Source organism: Coenobita brevimanus, chromosome 48, assembly GCF_032717465.1.
Source record: "Coenobita brevimanus isolate Jiangsu-jjx chromosome 48, ASM3271746v2, whole genome shotgun sequence".
Taxonomy (NCBI): Eukaryota; Metazoa; Arthropoda; class Malacostraca; order Decapoda; family Coenobitidae; genus Coenobita; species Coenobita brevimanus.
This window is the reverse complement of record NC_137001.1, coordinates 14,643,782-14,657,204: the sequence shown is the minus strand read 5'-3', so window position 1 is coordinate 14,657,204 and position 13,423 is coordinate 14,643,782. Positions and strand designations below refer to the sequence as shown.

The 13,423-nt window shown below is 42.2% G+C and overlaps 1 protein-coding gene across 1 annotated transcript; it reads left to right on the top strand.

Moving 5' to 3' along the window:
* Nucleotides 1-12,691: 12,691 nt before the first annotated feature.
* Nucleotides 12,692-13,165, top strand: LOC145399305 (uncharacterized). Its single transcript, XM_080271972.1, has one exon. It carries the CDS (start codon nucleotides 12,692-12,694, stop codon nucleotides 13,163-13,165), a length of 474 nt encoding a protein of 157 aa, XP_080128098.1.
* Nucleotides 13,166-13,423: the final 258 nt, after the last annotated feature.

The following is a 13,423-nucleotide window of genomic DNA, read 5'->3' as shown; positions in this document are numbered from 1 at the left end:
TTTAAAGATAAAAATCAGAGATTGACTAGATGGAGTCTACTTCTTCAGGAGTATTCATTAGACATACAGCATGTCAAGGAGAAAGAAAATGTTATTGCAGATTGCCTATCGAGACTTTAGACAGATTGTTTTAGAGTAATAAGAAATTTCCTTTGTAAATTTCTTTTTCTTTGTGGGGAGGTGTTACATAGCCTATGATTTCATCATCCTTTGTGTAATTCTAACGTACAGCATGCTGCATGTTTGATCACGAGCGTGTTCTACCTCACTCCCCCCCTCCTCCCTTATAGTAGAGTAAGTCGTTCTTTCTGTTGTTCAGAGCAGGATTGTCAACTCTTTGTCCCCATGGCTTCATTTGCGCGTCCTTCTTACAAGTTGTATCAAGTTCTGCTGGCCCCTATATAATGAGCTCAGTCTCTGCATTATTGCCACTTAGATCTACTCCTCATTTTGTTCACATCTCTGTCCTCCCCTGTACAGTTGTTATTATTGTGAGTGCTCAGGAAGTCTCCAACCATCTAGCAGCTGTGTAATTTGAGTATAACTGTTGTTGAATTTTTTCTTGTACTGTGTAGCGTAAGGTGTTAATTCTTAGGCCTAGTAGGGTTTTTTGATTCATGTGTTTTGGGTGTCAGCTCTTATTAATAATATCTTGTATCTGTAATAATATATCTTGCATTCACTGAGTATTATCTGGTATTGTCATTTTATCAGGGTTGACTTAGATAAATTTACTCTTGCTAATTTCATGTTAATAGAGGCTGTTGCAGTTAACCATATGTTTAACCTGTTTTTTGCCATTGCATTGTCCTTATGAGTCCTGAATGTTTTCTTGTTAGTTTGAGCATTGGGCTTTGACTTGTAATTTTGCCTGACTCTTTTGTTTTTGAACCTGGAACTTTGCGGGACAGTGGTGATTTTTGGTATTCTCACTTGGAGTGTACATTATCTTTCTCTGTTCCGTAACATAAATTTGGCGACCTCTTATCAGGATATTCAGGATATTATCATAAGGATATTGCTTGATATTTTGTGACTGTGATTTATTCATGATGTCTACTATTACTACACTTGATGAAGCCAAAGATTTTTTGTCAAATGTGCAAACAGTGTGTGATGTAGAAAACAGAAAAAAGAATGAACTTACGCTTGTTGCTCAACAATTGGGAATTGCAGTTCACTCTCATCATTCTAAAGATCAAATTGTTGGCATGATTAATAAAAGCTTGTTTAATGTAACTCCTCCAAATGAGCAAACGCAGATTGAAATAGCTAAGTTACAGCTAGCTCTGCAGGAGGCTCGTGTTAAGGAAGCTGAGTTTCAGGCTCGTGCTAAGGAGGCTGAGTCTCAGGCTAAGGAGGCGGAGTCTCAGGCTCGTATTCAGGAGGCTGAATTTCAGGCAAATGCTCGCATTCAGGAGGCACAGGCACAGGCTCAGGCACAAATTGAACTAGCTAGGATTCAGGCAGACCATGAGTATCGCATGAAACAAGGTGGAACTGGATCATCTAGCTCTGATGATTTTGATGTGGCTAAAAATGTTAAACTTGTCCCTCCTTTTAATGAATCTGATTTAACAAAGTATTTTCAGTTGTTTCCGAGGGAAGCTACAGGTTTTAATTGGCCCAAAAAGTATTGGCCATTACTCCTTCAAACTGTTCTCACCGGTAAAGCTCAAGTAACTTATGCATCTTTGCCTCAGGATCAATCTGATAATTATGATGTAGTTAAGAGCTTGATTCTTAAGGCCTATGAGCTTGTTCCTGAAGCCTATAGAGTAAAATTTAGGACAACTTATAAGCAAGATAAGCAATCCCATGTTGAGTATGCAAAAATCAAAGAAGATCTGTTAGAGCAGTGGTTAAATTCGAAGAATGTGGATTCTGATTTTGACAAATTTAAGCAGATGATTTTGCTGGAGGACTTCAAAAGGTGTATTTATAAAGATGTAAGCCTATATCTTGATGAGAAAAGAATAGATAATTTGTCTGATGCTGCAGTTTTAGCTGATGAATATGTTCTCACTCACAAGAGATAATCTAAAGAAAAAGGGAAAGCTGAGAGAAAGTATGTTGCTTCTACTCAGAGTACAGGTATCAGGAAAGAGAATAAAGATGATGTTTCTCAGGAAGTAAATACCAGCTTCACCTCTAGATTTCAGAAAAGTAAATGTACTTATTGTAGTAAGCTTGGTCATACTACGGAGAAATGTTTCAGGAGACAACGTGATGTGAACAAAAAGGAGTCTTCAAATATTCAGTCAATTGGTCTAGTGTCCACCCTTGAGAGTTCCCAGAATTCTTTAACTGAGTTAACTGAACCTGCTTTGAGGGGTAAATTAAATTCTCATGATGGAGCTCCTCTTTTGAGCAGTGACATGGGTGACACTCTCAAGAGTTCATGTGCTAATTTCCTGTCTGATGGTTTTGTCAGTCCTCTGGACAGTAATGACAGGAAATCAGTTCAAATATATCGTGATACAGGTGCATGCCAATCCCTTATGCTGACCAGTGTTCTAGGCTCTAATGTTCATTCCTCTGATGAAACTGTAATCTTACAAGGTGTAGGGAATAATTACTTCTCTGTCCCTCTGTGCAGAGTGAATTTAGAGTCTGGTTTTGTTAATGGTTCCGTTATGGTTGGGTTGGTTGAGACACTCCCAATGTCAGGTGTAACTTTCTTACTTGGAAATGATATTGGTGGAAGTCAAGTATGTCCAGCTCCTCAGTTGTCTAGTGAGCCAGTGGCTGCGGCCCAGGATTGTGATGTCCCTGATGTGTTCCCTGCATGTGCTGTCACTAGGGCTAAGTCTAAAGTTACTGGTGACTTAGAGGATAATGATGATGATGATGTTATCCTAGCTGACACTTTTCTTGCTAATTTGGACCACTCACCAGATGAGGCAGTACCCCGTAGTGTTGATAATTTGTCTCGTCAAGAGTTGGTTGAGTTGCAGGTTGCTGACCCTGAGTTGAAAGGTCTAGCTAACTCTGCTTGCAGTGAGGAAGAGTCAGCTGGTGCTTCTACTTGTTATTATATAAAGTCAGGAATACTTATGAGGAAGTGAAGACCCCCAACAGCATCAGCCGACTGTGAATGGGAGGTTGTACATCAAGATGTCATCCCTCATGTTTGTAGGCAGGATATCATTAGAGTGGCTCATGATTCCAGTTTGGCAGGACACCTTGGAGTGAGGAAGACTGTGGCACGCATTTTGAAACACTTCTACTGGCCAGGTATCTTCAGGGATGTTTCCTGGTATTGTAAGTCTTGTCACACCTGTTAAGTTGTGGGGAAGTGTAATCAGACCGAAAAGGTTGCACCTCTAGTTCCCATTCCTCCTTTTGAGGCGCCTTTCACCCATGTGTTGGTGGATATTGTGGGCCCTCTTCCTAAGACTTCTTCAGGATTTTCTTATGTGTTGACCCTGATTGATATGGCTACTCGTTATCCTGAAGCCATTCAACTTAGAAATATCTCAGCAAAGAACGTGGTTAAGGAAATGCTAGGGTTCTTCGCAAAGTTTGGTCTGCCCAAGGAGGTACAGTCCGACCGGGGAAGTAATTTCATGTCAAATGTTTTCAAGCAGTCTCTGAAAGAGTTGGGCATCACCCACATCACGTCTTCGGCTTACCATCCCCAGACCCAAGGAGCGTTCGAGAGATATCATCAAACACTCAAATCGATGCTCAAGAAATACTGTTTGGAACATCAGAAAGACTGGGATAAAGGTCTTCCATTCGTTCTATTTGCCGCAAGAGAATCTCCAAATGAATCACTGGGCTTCTCACCTTTTGAACTACTGTTTGGCCATGAAGTAAGAGGACCCATTAAGTTACTCAAGGAATGCTGGCTGTCGAGGAAGATGACATCAACCTGCTGGAGTATGTGATGAAGTTCAAAGAACGGCTGTCCACTGCTTTACAGCTGGCGAGAGAGAATTTAGGAGCTGCTCAGGAGAAGATGAAAACTTGGTATGATAAGAAGTCCAGGTTACGCCACTTTCAGCCAGGAGATCAGGTTTTGATTCTGCTACCGGTGCATGGGCAACCTCTTCAAGCCAAGTTTAGTGGTCCTTATTTCGTGGAGAAGAAACTCAGTGATGTCAATTATGTCATCGCCACACCAGATCGTAGAAAGAACAAGCAACTTTGTCACATCAACATGCTAAATTTATATCACAGGCGGGACGAAAATAACCCAGTCTGCACTGCAGCTGTTCCACCCGAGTCTGCAAGTGAAGTTCTCCCATGCAGCATGAGCCTGAGTGATAGTTTGGGGAAGAAACCTGATATCATGAATGATCTCCAGACTAAGCTTTCTCATCTACCTCCCGAGGAAAGGCAGGAGTTTTCGACATTACTGCGGAAGTACCCGCAAGTGTTCCGTGCCACTCCAGGAAGAAACACTGTGTTGATGCATGATGTCGATGTTGGAGACGCAAAGCCAATTAAACTGCCTCCTTACCGTGTGAACCCAGTGAAAGTTCCTCTCATCGAGAAGGAGCTTGGCTACCTGTTGGACCACAAGATGATTGAGCCCTGTCAGAGCGAGTGGAGTTCTCCTGTCACTCTAGTCCCTAAGCCAGGTGGGTCACAGCGGCTTTGCATCGACTACAGACGTGTTAATCAGATAACTAAAACAGACACTTACCCTCTCCCTCACGTGGAAGATTGCACAGACAAAATCGGAAAGGCTAGGTACATAAGTAAGTTTGATTTGTTAAAGGGATACTGGCAAGTACTTATGACTGAACGTGCTAGGGAGATCTCATGTTTTGTAACACTAGGAAAGACTTTTGCATGTTCTGTAATGCCATATGGTATGAAGAATGCACCAGCCACATTTCAGAAGCTCATGAATGTTGTAACAGAGAGTTTGGCAGGGTGTGTTGTTTATATTGATGATGTATTAATCTTCAGCGACAACTGGAAAGATCACCTATGCCATGTCAGTAAATTTCTAGAACGTTTGGTTCAGGCTAATCTTGTAGCTAATTTATCAAAGTGTGAGTTTGGTCAAGCTAAAGTTCAGTACCTTGGGTACATGATTGGTGATGGACATGTTGCACCACCAGGAGCTAAGGTTCAGGTTATAAGTGATCTTCCCAGACCTAAAAGTAGGAAAGAGCTACAAAGATTTTTGGGAATGGTAGGTTATTGCAGGAGATTTGTTCTTAACTTTTCAATTCTTGTATCACCACTTACAGACCTACTGTAAACGGGAGTTAAATTTGTCTGGACCGATAACTGTGAGTCCTCTTTCAGCAAGCTTAAAGCTATCCTATTAAGTCAGCCAGTGCTCGCTACTCCAAATTTTGCTAAGCCTTTTAAGTTGGCTGTTGACGCAAGTGAAACAGGAGCTGGGGCTGTTTTGCTGCAAGAGGATGATCAGGGTATTGAACACCCTGTATCTTATTACAGTAAGAAGTTCCTCCACCTCAAAAGAACTACTCCACTATTGAGAAAGAGCTGTTGGCCTTGATTTTGGGTTTACAGCATTTTTCATTTTTTTTGTGTCTGGTTTTGACCCCATAGTCATTTATACCGATCATAACCCACTGAAATTCCTTAGTAAGTTTAAAGATAAAAATCAGAGATTGACAAGATGGAGTCTACTTCTTCAGGAGTATTCATTAGACATACAGCATGTCAAGGGGAAAGAAAATGTTATTGCAGATTGCTTATCTAGACTTTAGACAGATTGTTTTAGAGTAATAAGAAATTTCCTTTGTAAATTTCTTTTTCTTTGTGGGGAGGTGTTACATAGCCTATGATTTCATCATCCTTTGTGTAATTCTAACGTACAGCATGCTGCATGTTTGATCACGAGCGTGTTCTACCTCACTCCCCCCCTCCTCCCTTATAGTAGAGTAAGTCGTTCTTTCTGTTGTTCAGAGCAGGATTGTCAACTCTTTGTCCCCATGGCTTCATTTGCGCGTCCTTCTTACAAGTTGTATCAAGCTCTGGTGGCCCCTATATAATGAGCTCAGTCTCTGGATTATTGCCACTTAAATCTACTCCTCATTTTGTTCACATCTCTGTCCTCCCCTGAACAGTTGTTATTATTGTGAGTGCTCAGGAAGTCTCCAACCATCTAGCAGCTGTGTAATTTGAGTATAACTGTTGTTGCATTTTTTCTTGTACTGTGTAGCGTAAGGTGTTAATTCTTAGGCCTAGTAGGGTTTTTGTGATTCATGTGTTTTGGGTGTCAGCCCTTATTAATAATATCTTGTATCTGTAATGATATATCTTGCATTCACTGAGTATTATCTGGTATTGTCATTTTATCAGGGCTGACTTAGATAAATTTACTCTTGCTAATTTCATGTTAATAGAGGCTGTTGCAGTTAACTATATGTTTAACCTGTTTTTTGCCATTGCATTGTCCTTATGAGTCCTGAATGTTTTGTTGTTAGTTTGAGCATTGGGCTTTGACTTGTAATTTTGCCTGACTCATTTGTTTTTGAACCTGGAACTTTGCGGGACAGTGGTGATTTTTGGTATTCTCACTTGGAGTGTACATTATCTTTCTCTGTTCCGTAACACTGTCTATCTGTCTGTCAAATCACCCATCAGTCTATCTATCTGTCTGTCTATCAAATAATCCATCCATCCATATATCTATCTGTCTGTCTATCTATCTATCTTTCTATTAACCTTTATCAAATTATCCATCTACACATCCGTCCATCCATCCACCCATCCATCTATTTATCTGTCTATCTGCCTGTCTGTCCGTCTATCCATCTTAACATTCATCTGTCTATCTATCTATCTATCTGTCGGTCTATCAAATCATCTATCTATCCATCCACCCATCTGTCTATCTGTCTGTTTATCTATCTGTCTATCATATTATCTATCCATCTGTCCATCCACCCATCTGTCTGTCTATTTGTCTATCAAATAACCTATCCATCTATCCATCTATCTATCTGTCTGTCTATCTATCTGTTTATCAATCATCCATCCACCTATCCATCCATCCATCCATTTATCTATCTGTCTTTCTCTATATCTATCTGTCTATCAAATCGTCCATCCACCTATCCATCCATCCATCTATCTATCTGTCTGTCTATCTGCCTATCTATCTATTTGTATGTCTATCTATCTATCTATCTATCTATCTGTGTCTGTCTATCTCTGTCTATCTCTATCTTTCGGTATGTCTATCTAGCTATCTGTCTGTCTGTCTATCTCTGTCTATCTCTATCTATCGGTATGTCTGTTTATCTGTGCGTCTATCAGTCTGTTTATCTGCCCAGCAGACTAACTCTGTCTAATTATCCATCTATTCATAGTTTACTGTGTGTGGGGGGGGGTAAGAAAATTATCTAATATAATATAGCAGTAGCAGTGTGTGTGTGTGTGTGTGTGTGTGTGTGTGTGTGTGTGTGTGTGTGTTTTGGGCAGCCGAAACTACACATACAAATCGCACCAAAATTGGCACAAAAATCGCTAAAAATTCGCTGATGTGATCAAACTTGGTCCCATCACGATTGAAAATTTTTAACTATATTTAATGAGCGATCACATTTTGACCCAAAAACGCTGCTCCCGGAGCCCGGCATAGGATCTCCGTAGAATTTTTTGCCCAGAGGTAGAACTAAAATAAACTGTAGCAGTAGCCGTGTGTCTGTGTGTGTACTTCGGACTTGCGTTTGGACAACTTGGGCTCCATTCCCGAAGCTGCAAATAACACGATCAATTGGTTAGCTACAAAAGATCCAAGTGACAACGTTACACTAGAACAGCACATAAACGCGAGAGCCCTCCGCAGGAGCAAGTGCGAGGGGCCCGAAGGACCCACGAGCACTTGTTGCCACTATAGATAAAGGTGTGGCGTTTCTCATATTATTATTATTTACCACAAGAAGGAATATGATGATGTCTGAGAACTATATACGCTTTTTATGTTTGTAAGGGTATAGATAGATAGATAGATGAATAGATAGATACATACATACATAAACAGATAGATAGATGAATAGAGGGATAGATAGATTGATAGATACGTGGATTGATAGATACAAAATAGATAGATAGATCAAAAGGTGGATAGATAGGTAGATAGGTAGATAGACAGATAGATAAATAGGTGGATAGATAGATGGATAGATAGACGGATAGATAGATAGGTGGATAGATATATAGATAGATGAATAGGGGCATAGATAAATGGATAGATAGATAGATTGTCGATAGATAGATAGATAGATGAGTAAGTAGAGAGAAAAATATATATAGATAGATAGACATAGATAGAGATAGAGGAATAGCTGGATAGGTATATAGATAGATAGATTGATAAATAGACAGAAAGAAAGATATGTAGGTAGATAGATAGATAGATGGATGAATAGGTGGAGAGATAGAGATAGATTGATAGATAAATACGTTGACAGAGAGACAGATAGATAGATAGATAGGTGGATGCGCAGAGATAGAGATAGACAGATAGATAGATAGATAGATCGACATTTACTGATTCGTAAATAAAGACAGACACAGTATAGATATATAGAGACAGGCAGACAGAGAGATAGATAGATAGATATATAGATAGATAGATTGAAAGGTGGATACGTGGATAGATTAATAGATAGATAGACTCTATTGATACATACATAAAGACATAGTATAAACATACAGAGACAGACAGACAGACAGACAAACAGATGGATAGATACTGTATATAGATAGATAGACAGGTAAACAGACTGATACATAAGGGACATAGTAGAGAGAGAGAGAGAGAGAGAGAGACAGACAGACAGACAGACAGACAGACACAGACAGATAGACGGACAGACAGACAGACAGACAGACAGACAGACAGACAGATAGACGGACAGACAGACAGACAGACAGATAGACGGACAGACAGACAGACAGACAGACAGACAGTCAGACAGACAGACAGATAGATAGATGGATGGTTAGATAGAAAGACAGACAAACAGATGGATAGATAGATAGATAAATAAATAGGTAAATAGACTGATACATAAAGGGACATAGTAGAGAGACAGACAGACAGACAGACAGAGACAGAGTTGGATAGAGATACAGAGACAGATACGTACATAAAGACGGATAGATAGATAGACAGACAGACAGAAAGACAGATAGATAGAGAGAGAGATATAGAGACAGATAGATAGATAGATAGCTTCATAGGTCCATAAAGACAGACTCATCGGTTGTATATATATAGAGACAGAGAGAGAAAGAAAGACAGATAGATATCTAGAAAGGTAGAGATAGATATATAGAAAGATAGATTGATATGTACTATCGTGCACAAAAATCCTGTCCACTACCCAGCCACAGTGAGGGTTCGAATAGCCTGAGCTGAAACAGCTGGGGGAAATGCCATGGTCGGCCAACAGATGTCGCCCTCTTTAGTGTGTGGGGGTGGGTGGGGAGAGTAGAGGAGGTGGGGGCTGGATGAGAAGCAGGTTGGGTGCGAGCGGAACATTGTCACGAACACTTTACATACACTACTGTATACTGATAACGTGAGAAATGTGACAGAGATGGCTTATATAACTGATAAGATTAAATTATGTAAGTTGTAATGCGGTGTTACAAAAAGAAAACCAGGCTGAAGCAGCATAATTAGCATAATCGTGTAGAACAATTATTACTGCGCGTAGCAGTATCTCAGGTGTTAGAACAGCAGTATAGAAAAGGTTATATTCAGTGGAGGTGTGTGACAAAGCTCCCTGCGCCACAGTGATTCACCTCCCTCCATTTATCCCAATGATGTCATTCGGATATGTATGCTTCTGCAGGTGTGCGGCATACACGTCTTATGACGAGCATTCATATACAGTATTTGGCAGTGTCACTGCCACTGATGGCTGCAGTAAATTTAGGGAAAAGCTATGAATTTCCGTAACTGGTTGATCATGGACTCTAGGGTGAAAGACCCTTTGGAGGGTAGGATGGCTGGGGTTTGAGATTATGCATAAGAAGAAAAAGTTACAAACATGAACAAGGCTAAGGAAAAAGAACAGTCTGGCGTCAACCGGACTGCTACATAATATATGGTCTTAAATTGTTCTCTAAAGAGTAGTTTGTTTATTACTTAAACCACCATAATTGCAAGCTACCATTTTAACTACGTTTAGTCTTATAGTTGTTTCGATATGGTTACGAATTCGTGAAACACGTGCAGTGCCCTGGGTGCTTATTGCCCCTCGGGTCAAAGTGATACTTTAGAGAATGGAGTATAATAGTTTATTTATTACTTAAACCACCATAATTGCAAGCTACCATTTTAACTACGTTTAGTCTTATAGTTGTTTCGATATGGTTACGAATTCGTGGAACAGGTGCGGTGCCCTGGGTGCTTATTGCCCCTCGGTCACGATGATACTTTAGAGAATAGAGTACAGTAAGGATAAAAGTGAAAAGGATCAGGGTGAAGGGCCTTGGTCGGCTAGTTTTACTCACCGATCAGGTCACACTTTTGTTATTCTTACAATGAGATAATGGTAATATTTATTTATATTCCGCCCAACCTTTGTATTTGTGATAACATACAATATTACTGTATATATACAGTATACGTATGTTAAAAACAGTGGAGTGAAAAGTTATCAGTATTGTAGAATAATATTCAGAGTTAATCTAGGTGACTGTTCCAATTCTTCAGTTCCAACCCATGCCCCTCATGACCTTGAAAGCCCATGTGTGTGGGGGGGAGGGGGGGCAAGTGCGGGGACTGGCCGCCCGTCACAACACATATCCAACTCTATACACAACCACCACTACAGCAACGCTTAGTGACCCACACCGAATCAATGTGAACTTTGTTTCGGGTTACCGTTACCTCGACGTGTTCTATACATCCCATTCTCAGCTCTTGCTGATAGAGAAGAATAATGCTTTGCCCAACCTCTCCTCTCGTAAGGGAACGTGATGTGGCCGTGACAGCATATTATTCAAGGTTGCATGGGTTCTCCTGAACCCATAACTGGAAGGGCCACAGTAAAGACCCAGGAGTTAGACAACTCGTCATTAGGTCTCTACTGCTCTAACACCACACCACAATATGCAAGCTTCATAGATATGGGGTGTACTCAGTTACCATTAATATTGTGTGCTGAACATTATGAGCATTTCAGTGATGGTAGCAAGTGTAACTATGTAAGAATATTGTGTTATAGGAAAATATATTCCACGACGTGTCATATATATCATTGTAGACCACACAGTACATAATTTGTGCCTGTTAAGTTACTATATTATGAATTTTCATGCAAGATAGTTCAAGACATCATTAAGGAAATGGTTTTAAGATAACATTGTAGATAAGTTAATATATTTTATCTGTATTTAGAAGCACCACCAAAATCCAAATAATACACCAATACACACATCTTACTGTAGTAGTTGGTCAAGCCACCCACTGCATTCAGAACGTCCTCAAGACGATTAGTGATGGAGTCGACCAGCTTTAGGCACAGCCCTGGTCGTCGACGTATACTCTCCCACACTTCTTGAGCTTTGGCCTCTATTGCTGCCCAGGTGTGCTGCTGCCCAGGTGTGCTGCTGCCCAATATCCCAATAACATTTCATCATGGCCCAGTTATGTTCAGTTGGATTAATATTACATCCTTGTGTTGGCCAGTCGATGACCTCAATTTCAGGGTGATCCTGGAGATAGTCCTTCACTATGTTTCTGGTATGCCCCACCAAGGTGGGACCTCAGCAAAGCCGACTGGGCCATCTTTGTCAGAGCCTTAACCACCATTTTCGGGGCCTCTCCTCCTGCCCTAGACCTCGAGGGCAGAGCAGATCAAGTTGCCAGTGCTTTTGCACAAGCCGCATCTCGCCATCCCGCTACAGCGACGATCCACGAAACGATACCGAGATGACTGGATCTACTGCGACAGGGTCAGGGAACTGAACCACCGACTCAGTGCAGCACGTAAGCAGTACCGGCAGCGCCGCTCATCCCCGTGCTGTAACACAGCACGTTGTGTTGGAGAAACGCCGCATGAAAGAGGAGGCGTGGAAAACATGGTGCAGGACTTTGGACTCTCACTCCACTCTCAGGGAGATATGGAGGAGAATCCGGTCTGTCTCTGACCCATGTCTTCCCCGTCCACACTTTCACCCAGACCCAGTTGCTGAAGCCAACCATCTTGCGCAACACTTTGCGGACCGCTCCACTTCCCACAATCTCCTGCAGTCCGTTAGAGACAAGCAGGAGCAGTTGACTACCTCTCGTCTTGTAGCAATTCAGGCTGCCTGTAAAAGGCCTGACCCTGCCGATGTACCTTTCACCAGCGGGGAACTGCAAAAAGCACTGCAGCACAGAGGAGACACTGCTCCGGGGCTTGATGGGCTAACGTATTTTCTGTTATCACATGCCAGAAATTGTGGGAGAGATTGTCTCCTTGATCTGCTCAACCTCTCGTGGTCTGAGGGCAGTTTGCCAAGGTCATGGAAGACAGCTGTCATCCACCCGATTCCCATACCTCACGATCCCGGAGCCATGCACCCTATCTCACTTCTTAGCTGTGTGGCTAAGACAGCAGAGAGGGTCATGTGTGCTTGCCTTGCCTGGCGTCTGGAACCGTTGCACCTGAGGAGTTTTGCTTACCACCCTGGCAGGAGTGTGTCTCACTGCCTTGCTTCCTTCCTTGGGGAGCTTTGAGGTGGACGGGGGATGGCTGTCTTCCTTGATCTCGAAAAGGCCTTCGAGCTGGCGAACCCTCTTGTCATCCAGGCAGCCCTTGCTGACAGGGGAGTCGGAGGTAGACTCTTGTCATGGGTGGGGGACTTCTTTCTTAATCGGACAGCAGGGGTCAGATTACAGGGGCAACTCTATCCCTTCTATCATCATCCCAATGGCGTTCTTAGCTCCCTGTTATTCAACGTGTTGGTCAAGAGACTTCTAACTGTTGACTGTGGACCAGGCGTGACACTGCTCGTTTATGCAGACGACCTGGCATTGGTCTTCTCGAGGAAAGACTGCTTCACCCAGGCACCCATCTCTCTTTCTAGATTGCACAACAAGTGTAATGAACTCAGGCTGAAAGTCAACCTCGAGAAGACCAAGTGCCTACCTTTCGGTCTCCGCCCTCCCGAAGATCCCCTCTCATTGGGTGGCCGCTGCACTAAGCCCGTCACGCTGCACTGATATCTGGGGGTCTACTTTGACTCGGGGCTAACTTTCACCCAACACGTGAGATACTTACGAGAGTGGGTCGCCGCCTGCATTTCTGCTCTCTGCTACCTCTCTAGTCACAGCTTAGGGGCGTCATTTGCAGTTCTGTGTACTTTCCATGTCCACGCAGAGTGCTCCCTAGTCAATTACAGTGCGATCTGCATCCCAGGGCTGGCTTCCCCCATCTCCTAGTCCTTGGAGGTACTCCAAAATCACGCTCTATGGGTTACG